This window comes from Geotrypetes seraphini, chromosome 1, assembly GCF_902459505.1.
Source record: "Geotrypetes seraphini chromosome 1, aGeoSer1.1, whole genome shotgun sequence".
Lineage (NCBI taxonomy): Eukaryota > Metazoa > Chordata > Amphibia > Gymnophiona > Dermophiidae > Geotrypetes > Geotrypetes seraphini.
Window position 1 is genome coordinate 9,938,885 of NC_047084.1, and position 24,665 is coordinate 9,963,549.

Sequence of the window (24,665 nt, forward strand, 5' to 3'; positions counted from 1 at the left end):
GCCCTCTCTGACAACTTCCTGTTTCCGCTGGGGCTGGCCGCAATGGAGAGAAGACACCGGGGCAAGTTAAATGCGGTGGGTGGAGGGGAGGAGGAGTAGATGCAGGCGAAGGTCTTTTTTTTACCCTAATACTGTGCCCAGCACTGCATTTCACGCTCATAAAACTTTTCTGCATTTGGTAAGTTTCATTTGGGCTTTAATAGTTCATTTTAGATTGAAGTCCTGCTTATGTCGTTTTTTGTTTGCATCAGGGGTCCGACTGTGTTCACCCCATTTGCCTTACAGTTGACAAGTGCTTCATTATTCCACGTTTCTGATTATTCACCAGGATCAAGTCTATTTTTTATTTTTTTTTTAAATCACAGGAGGGAGAGAGAGGGGCACATTGAGACAAGAAAGGAAGGGAACGTGAACTTGAGACAAATGAGGGAGGGGCATGAATTTGGGACACAGAATGAAGAGAGGGGACGTGTTAGGACACGGAAGCGAGATAGGGGGCACAAACGTGTGACAGGCTGGGAAGGAAGGAGGGAGCACTAACTTGGGACACAGAAGGCAGGGAGGGGGAATGAACTTGGGACATAGGATGAAAGGATGGGGAAAGAGATGTGGGGGAGGGAATAGAAAGGGAGAATTGTTAAGAATGGGTGTGAGCAAGAGGGAAAGAGATGGTGTGAAAGGGGAAAGGAAGAAAGAAGAGAATTATTGGACATGGTGATGGGAGAGGAGTAAGGTAGAGAGAGATAAGAGGGTGAAATGTTGGATGTGGTGGTGGAGGGAATGGAGGAAGAGATGAGACATATTTCAAGTTTATTAGGTTTTTATATACCGCTTATCCAGATTAAGTGGTTTTACAATCAGGTACTCAAATATTTTCCCTATCTGTCCTGGTAGGGTCACAGTCTATCTAACATACCTGGGGCATGGAGCTGGAGAGAAGTGATAGAAGTAGAAATGTTGGAGATGGGGCTGGTGGGCAGGGGCGAAAGATACTGCACACAGTCCAGGGGATAAGAGAGGGAGAAACATTGGATGTGGCAGTAGAGGGGGTGGGAGAGAGGCACCCTGGATCCCTCTCTCCCTCTCTCTCTTTCCCCACTCCCTTTACTGCAAGGGAGGGAATAAGAGCGAGAGAGAGAGAGAGAGAGATGGTGAACAGTGAGAGAGAGGAAGATGTTGCACATGGGGGTGGAGGTGAGAGGAAGAAATGCTGTGCAGAGATGGGGAGGGGGAAAAAAGTGCACTTTGTGTAGTTTAATTTTGTGGTTACCATTGTATATTATTAATACGATTATATTGTATGTATATGAAAAATGAATGGAAGAAATTGTGTTTACAATTAGTACTATTATTATGGGGGTGAGGTCTGGGGAGGAGCTTGGGCAAGTCTGGGGCAGGGCCTAGGGCGGAGATTTTGGGCCTCCCCAAACAAAAAAGTGTTCCGCTGCCTATGCATGCATATAAGTACCCCCCTCCATCAAGTATGTATCTTCATCTCTCATACAATTGGCAGCCCAGACCTGCCAGTGCATACTTTTGATGCAAGCACATAAAATGCACCTTTAACACATACACATGAGACTCACTTTTAACATACTACCAGCACCTCCAGACTTGCCGGTAATTTTGGAGAGTTAAAGATCAGTGCTTCATTTCATGAATCATCAGGCAATGTCTGGGCATCGCCCGGAGTGCTCATTTTAACATGAATGACCTACAGAGCTGCTGTTAGTGATCTGACACTAAAATTGTCTGTAGTATCTGAAGATTGGAGGGTGGCCAATATTATGCCGATTTTTAAAAAGGGTTCTGGGAGAGATCTGGGGAATTACAGACCGGTATGTTTGACCTCAATGCTGGTAAAATTGTGGAAACAATTATAAAAAATAAAATTTTGAAACATGTAGACAAACATGTTTTAATGAGATAGAATCAGCATGGGTTCAGCCAAGGGAGGCCTTGCTGCACCAATTTGCTTGACTTCTTTGAAGGTGTGAATAAACATATGTATAAAGGCGATGTAGAGTATCTAGATTTCCAGAAAGCTTTTGATAAAGTTCCTCATATGAGGCTCCTGAGAAAATTAAAGAGTCATGGGATAGGAAGCAATGTTCAATTGTGGATTAAGAATTGGTTATTGGACAGAAAAAAAGGATAGGGTTAAATAGCCATTTTTCTCATTGGAGAAGGGTAAATAGTGGTGTGCCACAGGGATCTGTACTGGGACCGGTGCTATTTCCATAAATATCACAGTGCGGAGACTCTTTTGGTGTCACTCTTAGATAAAATACGATGTGGGGGGTGCCTTTCCGCTGGGACACTGGGTTTAGTGTTCCTTCCGGCGGAAAAGTTTGCAGGACATTGGTATAATGGGTAAGTTGCCCTAACTTGGGTGTCAGCATGTATAAGGGTGGTTTGAAAAGTTTGTTAGAAAAGCAAGTTAAACGTAGTCTCCATCGAGGACCATAGACTTAGTCCAGCAAATTTCCATTTTTTTCGTTAGCTATTTTTCCTACGATTCTAAAAAAACTGGAAACTCGCTGGACTAAGTCTATAGCCCTTGATGTAGACTACATTGTTTAACTTGCTTTTTTACTAAACTTTTCAAACCACCCTCATAAATAAGGTTTCACCAGATGTAAATCTGGTGCCCAAAGTTAAGGTATGGGAACTGCCAGTCCTTTCCAGTGCCCATTATAGAATCCATCCCAGTAACTGCAAAAACCACACTTTAGTATAAAGGCCCCCTTTTTGTGTACTAAATTGATTTAACACATGTTATATCAATTTGTGTGCATTAATTATTTTATTAAAATAAATGTGGGAAACAAGCTGAGAAAAGTTCTGAAAAACAAGAAAAAAAACCCTTAAACATCTTTTTACCAAAGATTTCCAGTGTTGTAGAATAGTATTTAATAAAGTGGAACAGGTTGGTCTTGATTCGTCTGCTCTATAGATAGAGGGTCACTTACTTCAGAATTGGCAGCAACATCAGGCACAGACACAACAGCTGTCTTTGTCTCTTTGAGTATCTGAGGGTCACCATAAGGAATTCCACCCATCAATCTCACACTGGTCAATTCAACAATAAAACTAGAGCCAGGTAAGAGGAATGCCTGAAAATATATAATACATATTTAAATCAGGCATGCTGAATTCCCGATTAGGCAATGGGCATCATTCAACTGAAGCACGATGAAATGAATGAGTGACACAACCTGGAGACTCTGTCACCATTTGAACACTGTTTCCTTCTTCAGTGTGAAGGACCAAGCTTGTAAATTAATTATGTCAGCAGCACAGCATTAATTTTACCTCAATGATTACAAAGAAAAGTCTTGAAAGGAGGAAGGATTCAGCAAATGATTTTAAACTTATCAAAGCACAGCAATGCCCTGTATTGCCCTGACATGGAGTTTGAATGGGAACAGTATGTCTACAGAACCTAAACACAGCATACAGATAGTGAGCACAATGAAAAATACTTTCTAACTATCAGCAGATATACTGAAATAATAGCAGCAGAGATAAAATGGTACAATATGCTCTAACCCAGGGCTGACCAAGCCAAGCCCTCGAGATCTACTGGCAGGCCAGGTTTTCAGGATATGAATAATAAACATGCATGAGATAGATTTGCATACCAAGAAGGCAGCGCAGGCAAATCTCTCTCATGCATATTCATTGTGGATATCCTGAAAACCCGGCCTGCCAGTAGATCTCGAGGACCGGACTTGGGCAGCCCTGCTCTAACCAGTCTCACAGGTTCCTGGTGTCAGGGTCTGATTCATCGAGGTCTTTTTCCTTAGAGAAAGTGAATTAGATCCTCTATGTAAAGATCGTACAAAGGATAATTTTTTTTTTTTTTTTTTTTTTTTTTTAAGTTCAGAACAAGTTTTATTGGTTTTATGAATATTTTAACACCATCTACAAATAACAATTTATGCATGTAAATTAATTGTCCAAAAATTGTCTTCTTCAATATTGCTAAATGTGAGTATGGAACTCTACAATGCCCATACTTTTAGTGTGTTTTGATCAGAGAGGAAAATAATGTGCACACATTTCATTTTCCAATCTATACATGCTGTTTTCAATGAAAAACGTTTCTGGAGGTGCAAATGCCTACAAGTTTCAAAGTAAATCACTGTGGCACTTATTTTTGAAGCCTATTGATGTCCTGAAACATCAAAATGGATGTCAAGGTGCTTGCAATGTCCAAATCCCTATTTTGCGGTAGGATTTGGACGTCCAACACTGCTGTACATCCAAATAGCAAGGAGGTGTGGTTTGGGTATGTTCTGGGCAGGACAAGGAAGGACCCAAAATCAGGACATCTAAAAGCAATTACCAAAAGGGTACATGCTCTGATTGAGAAACTATCTGCTGGAGAAATTAAGGCATGACACCTCAAAGCCCCAATGTTTGCTGACCCCCTTCTTTCCCTCTGAAAGTGAAACTGGAAAGAAATACCAGGTTCTGTGACAGCTTCAGGTATTATATGTAGGGATAGCAGAAGTCCGGGAAAGCCCAGATATGTCCTCTTTAAAATTTCCCTCTCCGGGTTCCCGGGGGGGATTTCCAAAACCTGGCAGTTTATCCGGTTTTGGAAGGCCCTGAACTCAGGTGCACATCTTGAGGGCCTCCAAGCATGCATGGATGCGACGTAACATCATCACATCACACCTGCGCATGCTCAGAGGCCCAGCTCTAAGCTTGGAGAAGAAGAGATGAAGTTTGTGTGGGGGTGGGGTTGGAGGCAGAACAGGGCGGGGCTGGAGCAGAACAGGATAGAATGGGGTGTGGCTGGGAAATGTGTCCTCTTCACACCTTGTTCTGCTCCCCGAAGACTTTGTGGGAGGCCTAAGGAGCAGGAGGGACTGAGCACCCCTCCTGCTCCCAACTTTGAGGTACCGGGTCAGGCCTGGCCCGGCCGGGGGGGGGAGGGTTAGTCGGCTTACGGAGCAGGAGGGACCGAGCAACTCTCCTGCTCCCAACATTTTTAAAGGTACGGGGAGGGAGGTGGGTCCGGCCGGCCAGGCCCAGCCCAACCAGGGGTGGGCCAGTCAGGTGCGGTGGCCCAGTTTGGGGTGGCCCGTGCCAGCAGGAGGGAGGTCTGAGCAGCAGGTGGGACTGAGCACCCCTCTTACTCCCAACTTTTACGTACCGGAAGGGAGTGTCGGGGTGGGCACCGCGACTTTTTTTAAAACTTTTTCCTTCACACGGACTGGCTCTCCTGCTCCCCCCTTCCAAGACTCTCCTGCTCTCTGCCGCCTTCCATGCAGTGCAAGCCCACCGGTTTAAAGCAGAGCTGCACTGTGGCGTGCAGCCCCACTTTAAACCTGGGGGCTCATGCTGCAGGGAAGGCGGCAGAGAGTAGGAGCTCGGGGCAGAAAGCAGGGCTGGAAGATCAGAGTAAGCAGGCAGGAGACACGGGGCAGAGCAGGGTTGGAAGATCAGGGCGAGCAGACAGGAGTCACAGGGCAGAGCAGGGCTGGAAGATTGGGGCGAGTAGGCAAGAGACACGGGGCAGAGCAGGGCTTCTATGGAGCTGGAGAGTCGGAAAGACATTTTCGACTGGTCTCCAGTAGTCACTTCTTGGGTTGATCAGCCAGCTTAGTTGGATCAGGAAATTTGTTTAGTGAATTGTGTCCCTACCTACTTTGCATGCAGTTCCCCTCATTTGCATGCATGGATCGGAATCGGATCGCAAAACAGGTTAGTGAATACTGCAGGAGGGAAATCGGATCGCAAAGGGCTCACAAACCGATCGGTACATGATTGGTTTGCGTAGTGAATCTAGCCCTAAGATTCCTATAAGAATATAATTAGGGGGGGGGCAGGGAAGATGGGGGGCACTACACTAGCATTTGACCTGTTGATATTCTAGACATTCATGTTTCCAAAATGGATGATCCTGCCACAAATAGCTCGTGGATAAATGTCCATTTCTATATATATTTTATAACAGGCATAGCCTGTTATAAAATACAGCAAAACTTAAGAAGCCTCAACCTAGACATCTCAATTCCGATTGGTACATTCTTTCTAAAATACCACTCTACATGTCATTTAGGCCAATCATGATGAAGGAATGTACTGACCTGGCCATCAATTGGCACTGTGCTCACTCCAGAGTTGGCACCATTTCTAATCAAAAGACTTCCTATCATTTTCCGGGTGAAATTATTTTCTTCTGGAATACTGAGTGAAATTTGGAACTCCACACTCACATTCCCAAACAGGCCTGCAAGTCGGGTGACATTGACCTGAATATACCGGCTCAAGTCTTCCATCACTAGCACAGACTGCCTGCTGGGGAGTAACATAAACAAGCCATGAGGGTCATCATTAGCCAGAACAGTGAAACTTAGGGAGCTTCTTTCTGGATCCACCTCTGCACCTCCCTCCACTGAAACCAGTTCAACTGTGCAGGTCTCATCCAATTCAGGCACATCATCTGGCAACAGCTGGATATTGATCTCAGCTGTGTTTTGTAGGTCTGCAACAGTAACAGAGCCACTCACTGACAGAAAGTCTTCTGCAATGTCTGAATCACTTTTCAGTTCCCAATATACCTAAAAATGCAAATGAACTAATTAGTTATTATTAGTATTTTGACCTGATTTGTACTTTTTCCAATCATAAATTTATTATGATTATTATTATGGTTATCATTTTAAGTTGAATTTATTATTTAGTTTATGGGGTTTGAGTATTTTGAACGTTGACTGTATCATGCTTCAAGAACCATTTGTCAGTGTATTATGAAAAAAAAATAAAGGTATTTTTTATAATTTAGTAGCTTATATTAAAAAATTCAGGCAATATTCAAATTGATTTAAACGGGCAGGAAAGGCTCCTACCTGCTCAAATAGCTCGACTTTGTCCAGTTGCCAATATTCAGTGGCACTTAACTGGGTAATAACGCTGAATGTAAGCTCTTACCAAAAAGGAGTAGCCTAGTGGTTATAGCTAAAGCCTCAGCACCCTGAGGTTGGGGGTTTGATCCCCACACTGCTCCTTGTGACCCTGGGCAAGCCACTTAATCCTCCATTGCCCCAGGTATGTTAGAAAAATTGTGAACCTACCAGGACAGATAAGGAAAAATGCTTGGGTACCTTAATGTAAACCACTAAGACAGGCAGTATATAAATAACTAATAAATATTTTAAATGGATAGTACAGGGGGTAGAGTTGGGGAGGAGCCACAGTTATGTGGATGCCAGCCAATATTCAGTGTTGACGCCTGCATAGATAACTTACATCTAAGGAGCTGTCTGATACAGGAACCTAAACCTATTTTCTCAACAGGATCACTTTCAACAATTTTGAGGCACGTCGTGTACTGCCAGAACCTAACCTCTATTTTCCCTTAGACTCAACATTTTACTATTTGCGATTTCACGGTTTGTGAACATTTTCAGGAACCATACTACCATATCTGATATCGAATAGTCTTTAGGTCAGAGGTATGTGATGTGTGGGGGGGAAGGGGGTGTCTGGAGGGCTTAATTTCACTTTGGAAAGCCTCTTTGAGAAATGGCTTGATGGCCTAATGCTCCCAGATAGGTAAATAATATCAGCTGTTTGCTGTGGTGTGGATCTCCATGTGCTATTATCACTTTCTGATATTGCACTTTGCCCCAAAACAAATTCTAAAATAACTCCCTCTGTGAGAAAACAGATGGGCAGTGGGTCAGGTATCATATAGTGACACCTTGGGGACAGACAATAAAGTGGAAGGAGATCTCTAGGTCTATTAGTACCGTCACATTTCCCATGGTGCCTTGGACTCGCTTGACAAGCAAAGTAATGTTCAGTGGATCTTCAGCTGGCTCACTATAGTTCTTTTTGGACCACAATTCAGCAGCAAAATGTAGAATTCCATTTGGATGGCCAAATTTTTGTATCTGAAAAAGAAATTCAGTGGCATGAATAAAAATGTAAAACTCCAATGGATCTGGGGGCTAGTGATATGTACACTAGAGGGAAAACAATCCTAGCAAGCATATTATTAGCTGCACTTCCCAAGCCAGTCCACATTGATCTGATTGAATTCAGACACACCTCCTCCCTCACCTCACTATTTAGTCCCAGTTTATTCTTTCCTCTTAAATCTTCAGGTTTGCATTAAGAAAAACAAATTGGAACATTTACAAGCAGAATTTTTACAGTACACTCATGGTATATATCGATGCCATTGGTGCATCATGAGAAAAACATTGCACAAATATGCTCTCATACTTCTCTGTCTTAATTAGTTGAAAGGAATAGATTTCTCCAGAGGCAACTAGACACTCTGCATTACTATATACTATAATAAAACTTTTCCTTTATGCCAAAGGATGTCCCTTTCATTGTAATATCATACAAATTTTAGCATCCTTCCATACTAAGAAGTCTACTCTGTTGGTAAAGACTCCAATACAAGAGACCAAATAGACTTGATCGGTATGGACACCACATTGGACCAAAGTACTCAGTACAATCTGATGTCAAATATCTAGACCAACCCTAGTTTCACTCTTCTGTTGGACATACTGGCATTTCTGGTTGTTTTGGAGGACAGTGAGATATTATACAGTCTATGGGATTACCAGGTTCTTCTAATGAAGGAAGATTTACTTCATAGCCCTTAAAGTTTGGGGCCCCTCTCAGTTACATGTGGCATTAATCACACAGTTCCACAGGTTTGTTTTCAGTTCTGAAACCAAATATTTACTGATATACTTAAGAAATGGGGAATGTCCATTCCAGGGGAAATATTGTACAATTTTTTAATTTTATTCTGTGAAATTTTGCATACTATATTTATCAAAATAATACAGTATAACCACTGTGAATAGTAATTAAGCAGTAGACATTAAGGGTAGAGAATGACATGGTGGCGGTTTACCCGCGGCCACCGCATTTTAGCCGCGGGTCACCCGCCGAAAACGGGGAAGAAAACTAGCAGTCGCTGCGGTGACGGGGACAAGGCCATTCACCGCCCGCGGGGCGGTGAATGGTCTTGTCTCCGCAGTGAGGTATCAAGGATCGCGCGGTCCCCGCAGCCACCGCCCGCCCGCCCGTAGCATTTAGCCAGCTCCCTCCCTCCACCTCACCTTAAATTTCGAGTTTTCCGGCTTCCTTTTTTCCGAGCCGCACGTGTTCAAAAATCCGTGCACGCGCGGCTGCGCGAGTCAATCAATCTTCTTCTCTGACGCAACCGGAAACAGGAAGTTGCAGGAGAGGAGAAGTTTGATTGACTCGCGCAGCCGCGCGTGCACGGATTTTTGAACACGTGCGGCTCGGAAAAAAGGAAGCCGGAAAACTCGAAATTTAAGGTGAGGTGGAGGGAGGGAGCTGGCTAAATGCACGGCTTTTTGAACGCGTGCGGCTAGGGAAAAAGGAAGCCGGCAAACTCGGAACGAATATAAGGTGAGGTGGAGGGAGGGTAGGGGCTGCTGGACCATTCTTCATTACTTTGCCATACTAATTCCATTCTATGTTAGGTGCCACTGACTCAGATTCGAGTCCTAGCGATGATGAGTTAAAGATCCCAAAAGATGCTGCGGGGACGGTGACGGGGCGGTGAATGGGATGGCAGTGGCGGTGACGGGGCGGTGAAAGGGATGGCAGTGACGGTGACGGGGCGGTGAATGGAATGGCGGTGACGGGGCGGTGCAGAGGATGGTGGGCCGGTGACGGGGCGGTGACGGGGACAGATTTTTTCCTCGTGTCATTCTCTAATTAAGGGGTCCTTTTATCAAGCTAGGGTAGGGGTTTAACGAGTATAATACCGCGTGTTAAACTGCTTGCTGCGCTAGCCGCTAACGCCTGCATTGAGCAGGCATTAGTTTTTTAGATGGCTGCGGGGGTTAGCGCATGATGAAATGTCCGACGGCTAACCCCACTAGCGCGGCTTGATAAAAGGACCCCAAGTCAGCTACAGTCAGTGGTTTTTTGTTGTTATTGTGTTTGATTGTTTTTTGCCACTCTGGCTTTTTCCTTGGATGCTCAATGCCAGACCATATCTAGGCACTAGCACTGATACATCAAGTATATGGAGCTGGCTAACATATATGGGGTTAAGTGCAATATCAAAAAAGATAGCAATATGTTTTGTGTGGTCCTATTTGTGTGGTTACCTTATGCTGTTAAGTGCCAGTATTCAGTGCTTAATCACATAAATGCTGCCTCACTCTCCTGACCACCCAAAAATTAACCAGTTTCAGCTTAGGCTTTAACTGCGGATATTTAGCAGTGTCATAAGTGCCACTGATTTTCCACAGTTAGCCCTTCTCCTGGCCATTTAAATTGTTTTGAATGTCAACTCCTCACCTTCTAAATTGAAAAGCTCTTAATGCAAAATGTTAAAGATTTTTGGGGCACATTTCCTCAGAAATATAGTAATAGCACACCATAGTTAGGGCTTCTGGCATTTAGCTATTTTATTTCAGCAATCCACTGGACCCAAAGAGCACTCTGAGCTGTAGACAATATTGTTTTCTTGCAGCAACACAGTTGTGTCCATAGTTGTTGCTACAAATGTCACCAATTCCAAAAAAAAGTTGACAACTGTTCTCAGTTTACTAAATACTTTTGTTCTATACACACACACACTATCCCTCTCCTTCAACACGTTTTTCAGATCACCTTCATTCCAACATTATCCTATATCAACTCATTCCCCTTCAACATTCTCTCTCTCAGCTTATCTCCCCACTCCAGCACTCGCATTTGTTGTGTTACCTCTGTCAGTTCTTCTCCTCAAATCATACATTATGTTTCCTTACTTGTCCCACCCCAACCCTCTCTATACCCTTAGTACTCTCTAATGTTCTTCTATCTACCCAACGTAGTCTAAAATGCTTCTAATTCACCCAATTCTTATCTTCTTAAGACCTCGACCTCCCTTTGGTAACTCTTTACCCAAAATTCATTACCTTAAGAAATATTATGACATTGTTTATGCTGTTCCTGCAAACTTTTAATGTAATTCTTGTTAATTTTGATGTAATCCGCCTTGAACCGCAAGGCTTTGGCGGAATAGAAATCACTAATATAATGTAATGTAATGTCTCTTCCCGCTCATCGCCTCTTCCACACGCCCCCCTCCATTCTGTTGTTCCCAACCCCAGACACCCCTACCAGTGTATCCCCTGGTTCATCTGTTCTATCAGTAAATAAGAATATTGAAAAGGGTATAACTGGAAAAGCTAATATAAAGTGTATAGGGTAATGGATTTGATGTACTGCTTTTCTATGGTACATCAAAGTGCTTTACATTTATTACATTAAGGTACTTTTCTGTTCTTAATATAAACATTTTTCTATTCAATAAGGACCCTAATTGTCACTCAAAAATAACCAGCATCATAAAATTAAGAAACCACAAATAAAAACAAAAACCTCTACACTTACTATTAATGTGATATTTCCTGCTTTGGGATCTATTTCACTTTCACCACTCTCGATATTAAGTTTGACAATAAAGGTTTCCTGGACTTCAATTTCCCCATGAGGGTAGATCTTCAAAGTGATAAATCTCAGTCCCCCTTCACCATCTGTAAAATGGAAAGATCCATTCACAGGGTCTCCAATATCACTATTCAGGGGAAGTAAGACTTCTCTGGAATTAGGTCCAAGGATGTTCCAGTTAACCTGCAAAAGACAACCATTTCAGAAGTACAGTTCTAACCTACTCACACAGGAATAGCTTGGAAAAAAACGGTTTCAGGTTTGTAAAATAATATACAGATTTAATAAAAACTGCATGAAAACACAAAAAGCAAGGTACCCAGTTCAAAAATAATGATGCGAACCAGTTCCAGAAAAGCGGGCCTTAATACCTTTTCATTACAGATTAATTACAGTCAAGCATTACTATAGTAAGAACCAGTTAAGGTTGAATGTCACCCTAATACATAAAATAGTTTTATCTATTTAAAAATGTATATACTGCATTTTCTAAGAGCCAAATATTCAGCTGGTGGCAATCAGCACTTTGCTGACCACTACTAGTTTAAAACCTGGAAATTCAATGTTGCTAACTCATGTATCCTGTTGTAAACCGCTCTGTACTTCTGTATCCTGCTGTAATCATTCATTGCTTGTTGCAAACATCTCGTATTCTCATTGCATTTATCTTCTTGCAAACCGCTCTGAACTTACGTATCTTGTTGTAAACTGCTCTAAACTTATGTATCTTGTTGTAAACATATGTTTCTTGTTGTAATCATCGCATACTCTCATTGCGTGAATCTTGTTGTAAACCGCTTTGAACTTATGGTATAGCGGTATATAAGAAATAAAATTATTATTATTATTTGGGTTTCTGTCAATGCTGGGCTTCTGCTGGAAGCAGGATACTGGGCTTGATGGGCCATTGGTCTGACCCAGTATGGCTATTCTTATGTTGAATGCCTAATCACATTCTGGGCAATTTATAATGCATGGAGAGAATATTGTGGTAACCCCACATATAAAGAATTGTCTTGGTATGGTATCACCTTTGTCTGAACCACTGTAAGAAAAGTACTTGAATTCAGTTCCTTCAGATGATATTGTTTTCCAAGCGTGAAGCTAGTATCATTTATTATGTCCCTGTTTTGAATTGTTCTCTTTTGGGACAACTTTAAAACCAATTTACATGGGCAAAGCGGTAAATTACCCATAGAAATTGACTTGTAGAATAAAAAAGTACCCAGATTAAGAAATAGAAGCTGCCTATTTTGACACTATTTTATAAAGACACTTAGGACTCCTTTTATCAAGCCGCGCTAGCATGGTTAACGCACGCGATGTTTCATCACGCGCTAACCCCCGCGCTGGCCAAAAACTACTGCCTGCTCAAGAGGAGGCGATAGCGGCTGGCATGGCTATTACGTGCGTTAAACCGCTAGCAGACTTGATAAAAGGAGCCCTTAAAATACTAGTACAAATCTTTGCTTTCATAGCCACGGCTGCATACTGAGCAGACGATTTTGGTTCTTGTTGGATATCCTGAATTTGGGCCTCCCTAGTCTCACCCAAAGAATGCCCACAATTTGCTATTTGAATGCACTCACAGAGTTGAACATTCCTTTTCCCCCGTTCCAAAATTGGGATTTGTATGTTGAGCACATGGAAGTCCATTTGAGCATTTTGAAACTTATATTCCTATGTATCTTTATAAAATATCAATCCCCAAAAAGTAGGCACAAGAATTTATACCTGCTCTGAGAAGGGTGCAAATAGCCCGTAAATTAGATTAGATGTAAATATGCTTTGTAACATACACATGTATCTTGCAACTCCACCCGAGTATACCATATACACTGCATAAGAGTACATGATATGTATTGTTAGGGTAACATTCTTAAATATGTACACCCCCAGGCAACTTTGAAAGTATCTATTTGTACAAGAACAGGCTTATTAGACCACTCCTCTATAGTAATGCCTATATCTAAATGCAAGATTCATTAGGATTCCTATGAATGATCTATATCAGGGGTGTCCAACCTGCGGCCCTGTGAAGTATTTTGTGCGGCTCCGGTCGATGGCGATGCAGTGTTTTCCTCTACTGCCACCGGGTGTTTACCGTCCTGCCGGCTCCCTCCTCTGTCTTGCTGCAGCGTTTGTGCATTGGTGCAGCCCCAGAAACATTTTTTTGGGCCAGTGCAGCCCAGGGAAGCCAAAAGGTTGGACACCTCTGATCTATATTGACCGACTGTGCAAAACTAGAACAATTGCTTTATTTTCCAGAAACTTGTTCCAATTGTAGTTTTCCACATTATCCTCCTATGGGGAATGTGTGGTGCAGTGGTTAGCGCTACAGCCTCAGCACCCTGAAGTTGTGTGTTCAAATCCCACACTGCTCCTTGTGACAATGGGCAAGTCATTTTAATTTCCCACTGTCCCAGATAGATTAGACAGAGTGTGAGCCCACCAGGACAGAGAGGGAAAAATGCTCGAGTACCTGAATGGAAACCACTATGGCTATAAGGGGCATATAAATACTAAAAATAAATATCCATTTCTAGGTGTTGATAATTTATTTATCTATGGACCTTTCTTACCCAAAGTGGACTATAATTGAGGATTGGATGACCATTGACTCACCATTAGACTAGTGACATTTTTGGTAGAATACTGCTGAGGTATTACAATATCTTCTACATAGTGCTTGGGTTTCCATTATGTTCCAAAGCCCATGATGCCTGGCTTTTTTTAATGGTACTAACTAGGTTTGAACCTACATTGCCTTTGAGATCCCACAAGTTTGGGCTCGCCAAGCCCAGTGCTGTAGGATCCAATTGTAATTGTGCCTTAATAGCATCATTGCTCCCACTTCTGTCTTCTTTTTAGAAGCTGTTGTCCAACAGATATTGACTATCAGGCCATCTGTTTTCAGTGACTTGTGCATATTCCTGTCAAGGGGTTATTATAGAAAAACACAATCATAAAAAAGACACACCTGAGTATCTCCAAGTGCTCCCCCAATCCTCTCCAGGATGAGAGTTAAAGTCACTGATGTGTTGGGATTGTGTAATGTTATTTGACTTTGGTTAAGAAATCGTATCAATCCATTTGGTGAGTCACTCTTAGCAATTGTGACTCTACTGATCAAATAGAGTCCAAGAACAGCACCGCCAGTGGCTCCAGTCAGCTGGATTTCAAACTGCTCAGCAAATTCTCTGATAACAAAGGAAGACACAGATACAATTTTTTTAACAAATAAACTCATCTGAAACTCATCTGAAACTCCTTAGAGCTCCATGAATGGTAAGAATTGTAGTAGTGAAGGTTATGGGACTCATAATAATAATTTTTAATAAACGTACAAAAAGTGGCCTAAGTCAGTACTTGGATGATCAAAAAGGCAGATAGTCCAAGTACTGATAATAAAAACTGGTTTTAGACATATCTAAAACCAGCTTGGGCCTTTAGACTTCCTCTGTACACCTAGAGTGAAAACGGATGTTTTTGGAGGAGTGAATAGGGCAGCTGACCTAGACTTAGTCATCTGGCAGCCATAACCAAAAAGGGTTGACAGGTTGCCAGACGCAATTTATACGTTTTGACTTAGACCAAGTCAAAACAAGTATAAGTTCCGAATCAGCTCAGCAGCCTAGGCAACCTGTGTCCTCCCCCCCGGAAATGATAGTGGCAGGAGAGATGCATAATCTCTCCTGCAACAATCCCTCCTAACCTCCCCGGCAGGAGAGATGTCTAATCTCTCCTGCCGGACACAAAGTACCCCCCAATACCCAAGTGATTACCGGCAGGAGAGATGCCCAATCTCTCCTGCTGGAAGGAACTCTCCCCCCTGCATGGCTCATCAGCAGGAGGGAGTCCAAGCCCTCCTTCCGGAAGGAAAGTACCCCCCCCCAAACCCCCTTAACTCCAAATGTGCACCCAACCCCTCTGGACACCCCTAACCCCCAACCCCTCCCCCCAGACCTCCCCTCTAACTTCAAAAGATGGCTGGATAGGCAGGTCCTTCCTCCAAATGCTGGGTCTGCCCCTTCCCGGTGCATTGTGGAATGCACCAAAGAGGGGCCTAGGGCCTGATTGGCCCAGGTGCCTAAAGCCCTGCCCATAGGTGGGGCCTTAGGCAACTGGGACAACCAAAACTTAAAAGGTGTTTGCCAAATCCCCTTCCTGTCTGACCACATTTTTAAACAGATGAAGATGAGGCATTTTACTTTAAGATGTGAAAAGACATTCTGTTTGACTTAGATATTGTTTTACTTCAAATTTTACTTTTCAATTGGCTGGCTTTCTATTTACTAAGGTTTATTTTATTTTAAGAGACTGCTTTGAGATTTTATATATAATGTAATATATTAAGTCAAACAAGTAAATAAATACATGAAAGAATGAGTGAATGAATGAAATAATGGGATCTCTTGTCTCAAAAATGAATTTGAGCTAGCTTAGAACTGCCTTTATTTGCATAACAGTTCTATGTACTCCAATATCTGGGATTTTTCATCTGATGAATGCATATTTTGTTGATAACATCTGCATAGAGTTGCATACAAAGATGGTCTGTAAATTGATGTACCTTCTCATCTTTAAGAACATAAGAATTGCCGCAGCAGAGTCAGACCAGTGGTCCATTGTGCCCAGCAGTCCGCTCACGCAGCGGCCCTCAGTGCTCTAAATGAGTCCAGCCTCACCTGCGTATGTTCCAGTTTAGCAGGAACTTGTCCAACTTTGTCTTGAATCCCTGGAGGGTGTTTTCCTCTATAACAGACTCCGGAAGAGTGTTCCAGTTTTCTATTCTCTGGGTGAAGAAGAACTTCCTTACGTTTGTACGGAATCTATCCCCTTACAACTTTAGAGAGTGCCCTCTCATTCTCCCTACCTTGGAGAGGGTGAACAATCTGTCTTTATCTGCTAAGTCTATTCCCTTCAGTATTTTGAATGTTTCGATCATGTCCCCTCGCAGTCTCCTCTTTTCAAGGGAGAAGAGGCCCAGTTTCTCCAATCTTTCACTGTACAGCAACTCCTCTAGCCCCTTAACCATTTTAGTCGATCTTCACTGGACCCTTTCAAGTAGTACCGTGTCCTTCTTCATGTATGGCGACCAGGGCTGGACGCAGTACTCCAGGTGAGGGCGCACCATGGCCCAGGACTGCGGTATGATAACCTTCTCCAATTTGTTCGTAATCCCCTTCTTTATCATTCCTTGCATTCTGTTCGCCTTTTTCGCCGCCACCGCACGGATGGCTTCATCAACTTGTCGATCATAACTCACAAGTCTCTTTCCTGGGAGGTCTCTCCAAGTACTGCCCTGGACATCCTGTATTCGTACATGAGATTTTTGGTACCGACATGTATCACTTTACATTTATCCACGTTGAATCTCATTTGCCATGTCGATGCCCATTTCTCGAGCTTGATTATGTCATGATGCAGATCTTCGCAATCCCCCTGTGTATTAACTACTCTGAATGACTTTGTATCGTCCGCAAATTTAATCACCTCACTCATCATACTAATGTCCAAATCGTTTATAAAGATGTTGAAGAGCACAGGTCCAAGCACTGAGCCCTGCGGCACCCCACGGGTGATGATCTTCAGTCCAAGTATTGTCCATTTACCCTCTCTCTCTGTTTCCTATGCTCCAGCCAGTTTTTAATCCACATGAGTATTTCACCCTCGATTCCATGGCTCGCAATTTTCCGAAGTAGCCGTTCATTTGGAACCTTGTCGAACGCCTTCTGAAAGTCCAGATATACAATGTTGACCGGGTCGCCCTTGTCTACCTGCCTGTTTACTCATTCGAAGAAGTGCAGCAAGTTCGTCAAACAAGATCTGCCTTTGCTGAAACCATGCTGGCTGGTCCTCATCAAACCGTGTCCGTCATGGTGATCAATGATGCGGTCCTTTATCAGTGCCTCTACCATTGTTCCTGGTACTGAAGTCAGACTCACCGGTCTATAGTTTCCCGGATCTCCCCTCGAACTTGGATTTCAATTCTTTATATATATATTAAGGGACATTTCAGATATCACTGGTGCAATTATGTTAACAGCTCGGGCCATTTGCCTTTTTAAACAAAACAAAACTCAGAATTTCTATAACCAAAGTGCCCCATTCCAGGAGGGAGATATTGGGCAGGACCTGGACTTCTGACAGCCCTATCTTGATGCACTGTGGGACACAAAGCACTGGTGTTGATGGGTCAAAACGGGGGCTACAATACCACACTGATTTGGGATTGAAATTTTACACCAGAACTGACCAAAATGTGTCCCTCCTGGAACTAGTTTCATATTCCTAAAACAGGGAAAGTGGCTACAAATTATTACCTTAAAAAATGCCAAAATTCAAGTGGGTTCAACAATAAGATTCTAAATTTAACTTTTTCAATGTCAGTAAAAAGAAATTAAAACATCTGAAATGGAAATTCAGCAGTTCACATTCCTATCTCTCCTTCTGAACATAGGGTCAAAAGACGAAGATGCATGCTCAAAAGAAGGGACCGATGCTCAAAACTACTGCTGGAATTATCATGCAGTTAACATTAGGATTGAATGCACATTATGAGGGGATGATGAAAAGTTCTGAGCCCAAACAACCAACTTCCTAAATTCTGAGCATTATTTTGCCACAGTAGCTGAAATTAATATCTTATTTTGCTATAACAATTTGCAGAAACAATTTGCAGAAACAAAATTCTATTTTGACATTGTTTCAGATCATTGATTGAACCATATTCAAGTCATTCTCTCCTTGGTTGTGCTGAGAACTTTTCAGCACCCCCCTCATATACAGTACCAAATACTCAAAGATTTTGAATGCCAGTGTTATTATATGTGCTAAAGATGGCTGCAAATGGCATTTAATGAATGTTGATGTGGGTCAGTAAGCATTCCTGCTTAATGCACAAAAGGAAATGATGGCTCATAATGCCATCATGGCAACGTAGAAGGTTTCAGGAGAATATTTTTTGTCAATTTCTCACATTAAACTGAATTTTTTTTTCTTCTTTTGCAAGTAGAAGGAAGCTCATGCAACAAGTACCAATGGTGAGAAACAAACGTGTGCGAGTCCAAGCAAGACCGAAAGTAAAAGCACACAGCAGCACCTGATTTTCTGCACTTAAATATAGGCTTTCAAAATTTTTTAGTTCAAACAATTTTTTGAAAGGCTCATTTTTAAAAGCGCAGAAGAACAGCACCAAAGTGTGCTGCACTTCCGGTTTTGTCTAGACAGCCTCGCTTGCCACAAAACTCATGTGTGCATGTGCTTGGTACATTCCTCTCCTTGCTTTTGGTGTGTTAGCACAAATTAACCATGCATATTATTTGCATATCATTTCCTTTGAGCACTGCTTAGCTATTTTTCTACACTATTGTTGCACTATGGGGTTTTGCATTGTGGGCTTTAGTGCTTGATTTTAAGCATTGGCCCCCTAGTTTCTTACTCTCTGAGGCAACTTGATGCTTCAGCATTTCTGCTGTACAGTATAAGATAGTTTTTAAAAACTGTTCGGAGACAGAAATAAGGCATACCAGAGATTAAACTGACATTCTGAAAATGTACAAGAGCAAATGCTATGCAATCAAATCATGCTTTACTTTACCTTTCATCATCATCAGTAATGGAGACATAAATAAAACTTAGGTTCTGGCTGTGGTGAAATGTGACAGTGGTATTAGTAATATTATAGTCCACACCATCAGGAAGTGCAGAAATGCTGTGCGAGACAAAATCAGCAGTCACATATCCATATGCTCCATGCTTCCTCACAACAGGAATCATGATCATGCCAATATCTTCTTCCACTGTAAGTTGAATGCATTACTAGGTTACATATAGGAAAGCTGTATCAAGAAAAACAGGTAGAGGGGCATAATAAAAAAAACAAACATCTAAGTCCCCTTTTGTTCTGAGTCAGTAGACGCTGAAGTTGGCAGCAGGGAGGGAGGGATATGGAATCTGAAGTAGATTTTAATAGGCTATTAAGTATTTAAGTATAATATGATGCTATATGCTGTTACACTTATTGTAAGTTTTAAAAATCAATAAAGAATTTAAAAAAAAAGGAAAATAAAGTTGGCTTACCTTCCACAGCAGTAAACTGGGAATCAAACTCAATGATGCCCTCAGCATTGTCACTCTTCCTTATCACAACACGTACTACAGAGACGTTTCCTATTCCAGGAGGCTGATCTACTTGAAGCCCATTTTCTCTTACTGTAAAATCGTACCCACTTTAAAGCCCATGTAAAAACAAAATATGCAGGTATCAGTCACCATATATATTGAAATATAACTTTGAAGAATACATGACATTATCATTCTTACTGGACAAAGAAACAGAGGAGGAGGGGAGTGATTTTTTTTTTTCAACAGCCCTAATATTTACGAACATGTTTTTATTCCATGCTCTCTGCATGTACTATATGTGTACCGTACTTTCGTTCTCATGGCAATATATAGAATCGGGTGTGGGCGTCAGTCGGCTCTTGATTTTGAGCTAAGTACCACACTTTCACAGTATTATCAGAAAAAATAACTGAACTTAACTTCAAAGGGAGTATTTGAATCAAAGCATATTTATTGAGATAATAAGAACAAAATAAAAAATTTAATCAGTATAAAATAAAAGGCTCGCAGAGAAAATAAGATTAAACTCGATGATAGCCCTGACAGTGGTCTAACAACCATGACTAGCTCTGGTAGTTAAACGTGGGCTCCTGAGAAATTTAGTCTTCATCTCTGATATTGAGCCTGTGAGATTTCTTAGTACTATTGTTGGCCTAGCACGGTGTTTGAGTAAGGTCACTACTATTTTAAATTGAGAGCGTACAATATATAGAAATAAAACAAAAACAAAGGAAATAAGGTGATACCTTTTTACTAGACTAACAATGCATTTTTTAAAAAATTAGTTTTTGAAACAGAAATCTAATTGTGAGAACAATTTGTCTGTGTATTATGAGGAGAGGACTGATACAGGAAATTAAACTAACATGGTGTTCAACTAACTTTTGAGAGCTCTTTATCAGACCAGTAAGCCCTTCCTTATGAGTTTACAATTTTACTTCTCCAATCTATTTCTATTTCCTTTATTTTTGTTCTTATTTCTGACTTTTTTGCCACCTCCTCTTCCCGCAGAAATAGCAAGTAGTTTACATTTCTTAAAAATGTGATTGATACAATATAACTAGGACATCTGATTTTAGGTTTAAATACATAAACATAGATAAAGAATTCCAATGCCCCCCCCCAAAAAAAAAATAAAAAAATTAAGGGACCATTTTAAATTATATGACCTCTTAGTAGAATCTTTTCCAGCAGCAAGTAGAACACAGGAGATACCCTCATGCAATTGGAGAGAATCAATTTCTAACCTCTCAACTACCAAATTCTGAAAGTCTCATTCTGGATGAAGAGGGTCAGAAAACAGTCTAGTCTCCATGGATTTGTGAACACTAGCTCCAGAAGTAGATGGAACTAATGTAGATCATGGCTCCCTTGTCCTGTTTCAGTTTCAGCAAGGTTTTACCTATTAGAGGTATGGAAGGATATGCATAGAAAAGACCTCCTCACAGAGAAAGGAAGGCATCCTATGCTAATCTACTATGTGATTTCAGTCTGAAACTGAACTGAGGTACTTTGTTGTTCATAGGAGTGACAAACAGAACCATCAAGGAGGTGTCCCACTCTCAGATCTTCTGGGCTATGCCCATGTTGAGTGACCACTTGTGCAGTTGCATCACCATGTTCAACCTGTGACCCAGACTATTGCTCTTCTCAGTCAGGTATGTGGCTAAGGACATAAGTACTGTCATACTGGGACAGACCGAAGGTCCATCAAGCCCACTATCCTGTTTCCGACAATGGCCAATCCAGGTCACAAGTAACTGGTAAGATCCCAAAGGTTAAAACAGATGTTATGCTGCTTATCCTCTGAGCTCAATGCTGTGATCAGAAGCCCACAATCCAAAGACTTCCTGACACAAGAGTTATGACCCCATGCCTCTTTGATTGTTGATATAGTCCATTGCAACCTGGTTGTCTAATATATAAACAGAGAAAAATGAAGGCAGATAGAGACCATTTGACCTATCTAGTCTGCCTACCCATGCCATCTACTATCCTCCCCCCCCCCAACCTCTCCCTTAGAGATCCAATGTACTTGTCCCAAGGTTTATTGAATTCAGGTACACTTTTTGTCTCTACCACCTCCATCGGGAGGCCGTTCCAATCATTCACCACCCTTTCCATGAAAAATTATTTTCTGAGATTCCTTCATTGCAGTACCCCACTAGAATGCTCTTCTGCTTTGTGCTCAGCTGTCTGTGTAGCCATCTGAAGCTGTAATACAGTTTGGAATGTACTGTTTATTTCAAATCTTTGGGTGGTGGGAGGGGATCGGTGACCACTGGGGGACTAAAGGAGGTGGGTCATGTCTCAATCCCTCCAGTGGTCATCTGATCAGTTTGGGCACCTATTTTTAAAACAGATCTAGCCCCAAACATCTAATTGGTGCCCTGGACATAAAAGTTTGATTATTCCTGCAGAATGTCCAAGTCCTAAACCCGCCCTAAGCCAACCCAAAACACACCTCTAACCTGTCCCCTTAAGATTTAGATGCACTGAAAACAAAACAACCAGAAGGACATCTAGAAAGTCAGTTTCAAAAATGGTGACTTGGATGTTTTGACTAGTAAGATGTCCAAGTCCCAGTTTATGCTGTCTTTTTGACATCCATCTCTTTAGAAAATGAGCCCCTTAACATTTAATATAATAAAACCCTAAGCACGCATGCGCACTCCTACCTGCGTGATCCATGATCCATAGGTCCGTGGCAGGTAGGAGTGTGCATGTGCGCTTAGGGTTCTATTAGCTTGGGAGGAAATACGACAATGGCCCCACACTCGCTGACCCCAAGGTAATGTTCTGCGGTCTGGCCGGCTCCCTTACACTCCCTGGCCGAAATTATTTTTAAGTTCAAAGCCGCATTGGCTGCTCCTATCATGAACTGAACCTGCGTCAGAGAAGGCTTCCAAAACAGGTGGGGATTGTGAGAGGAGCCACCGCAGCAGCTTTAAACTTAAAAATAATTACGGCAAGGAACTAAGGGAGCCATTTTAGCTGCGTTTTTGTTGGGGGAGGGAATGCTGCTGCGGCTGCTCCACAGGGAAGTGGGGGGGAGGGAAATGCTGCACTTTTTTTATACCAGTTGTTGCAGGCAATAAAACCCGATTGTGGCTGAATATCCAGAAAGAATGGTGAGCTGATGGCACTACCTGGATAGCAACAACATCCAGCTGCTTTGCTGACCCAAGTTATCTGGATAATTATCCCTGTATCAGTGCTGAATATTTCTGCTAACTGGATAGCCTCTAGCTCTGCTCAAACTCCACCCTCAGACCACCCCAGACAGTGCTATGCCAGTCAGAGGAAATATTTAGTAGCAATCTCCAGTTCCTGCTATTGAATCTCTCTCTGACCAGCTCTCATCTGGGTAAGAGCCACTCTTACTCAGGAAAGTGGCTTTGAATATCAACTCCACAGTAAAATATTAATAATAATAATAATAAAAAATGTGCAAAAGCAGAGAGAAATTCATCAAGAGGAAATGAATATTTTTATGTATTCCAAGCTGCTATAATGTAACACAATATATGTTTACCTGCCCTGGAGCTCAACTTTGGTGATGATCACAAAAAACTCTTCTGGACCTTCAGGAAAGTCATCATCTTGGACCTCCACTGAGATTGTTTTACTTATCTCATTGTGTAGAAACGCCAATTCTCCCATCAAGGGAATGAAGTCCATACCGCCTACTGCACTTCCATTCAAGGTCTGATAGCTGACTCGTACCTGGCCCACACTGCTCCCGAAGCGTGTTACAGTAAGTATAACCTAATTGAGAAAATAGGTTTTACTATAAAGTTCCGGACTCAATAATATTTACCGATTTGTTTTTATAAAATCCTATTACTCACTAATGGACCCTTTTATTAAAGAGCTTTAAGTCCTAATACTCAACATGCGAGAGAAGACTTACTACAAAACAGGTTAAAGCATTTTGTGGTAATTTCCCTCTCTTTGTGTGCTCAGCACACAAAATATCTAATTTTTTTTTTTAAAAAGGACATATCATTGGCAAAGAGTTAGCATTATCCAGTTAGCATGTTAGGATTACTGTATTCTAACTAGATAATGCTAGATTAATGTGGGAGCAGGTCCTGCAAAGTAATGGGAATATTAGCATATGATAAAATAAATAAATAAGAAAATGCCTAACTTTAATACCTCAGTAAATCTGAGCTTACCATACAAAAAAGTCCAGATTTCCCCACACCTTAGTAAAAGGGCCCCAAAGGAAAATAACTTTAGTATCCTGAGTATCATCCCTATTCCAGGATCAATTCAAATTGCTTGATGCTCCTTTTTTAAATGGTACTTAAAACTTTAACTCAAGGTACCCTCTGCTGAACTGATGCCAGAAGCTATACATCTGTATCAATATCTGCGAGAAAAAGAGAAATACCGAGTAATAAATGTTGCACAGTGCCCTTAAGGGGCAAATCACAAAGAACTATTTTATTTATACGTCTTTATCTGCTGGTTGACAAATACAACCCACATAGCTGGAACAGTCTGGTGAAGACGCTAAGGAATATCAAATTTAAATAAGGTTTCATATAGGGTTACTAGATGTCCAGATTTCTCAAGACATGTCCTCCTTTTCGAGGACATGTCCAGGGGCCTGGATGGCTTTTCAAAACCCGGCAATTTGCCCGGTTTTGAAAAGCTTCTAGCTAGCAGCGACGTTAGGACGGCATCTGTGATGATGTCACACACACATATGACATCACCGCATTGCGGTGATGTCATATGTGTGTGTGACATCATCACATCACATCAGCGCATGCAGAAAAGCAAGCAGATTGAGGGGGCAGGGCTGGGGTGGAATGGGGCATGACTCAGGTGGGATGGGACGGGGCAGAACCGGGGGGGGGGGGGGGGGGGCGTGGCCATGGGTTTGGATTTTTGTTCCAGAAAATCTGGTAACCCTACTTTCATATACTGCTGTGAAGTGTACTTCAATGGTGACTTTATAAAAATGCATTTTGCTTGAAGAACAGCAGAGGGTACCTGAAATTTGGCTTCTGTGCATGTTTCCAGGCATTCTGCACAATTGTTTTTACTCAAAGTCA

General features: G+C 41.9%; 1 protein-coding gene across 1 annotated transcript in view; it reads right to left on the reverse strand.

Moving 5' to 3' along the window:
- Positions 1-24,665, reverse strand: part of ADGRV1 (adhesion G protein-coupled receptor V1) — a 786,618-nt gene that overhangs the window by 419,642 nt on the left and 342,311 nt on the right. Inside the window, exons 64-71 of the mRNA XM_033919809.1 lie at positions 23,132-23,364; positions 19,552-19,700; positions 19,070-19,271; positions 14,447-14,666; positions 11,410-11,649; positions 7,770-7,913; positions 6,105-6,578; positions 2,973-3,116 (exon numbers count right to left, since the gene is read on the reverse strand). Of these exons, the coding sequence (XP_033775700.1) occupies positions 2,973-3,116; positions 6,105-6,578; positions 7,770-7,913; positions 11,410-11,649; positions 14,447-14,666; positions 19,070-19,271; positions 19,552-19,700; positions 23,132-23,364 (1,806 nt within the window). The remainder of the gene's footprint in view (positions 1-2,972; positions 3,117-6,104; positions 6,579-7,769; positions 7,914-11,409; positions 11,650-14,446; positions 14,667-19,069; positions 19,272-19,551; positions 19,701-23,131; positions 23,365-24,665) is intronic.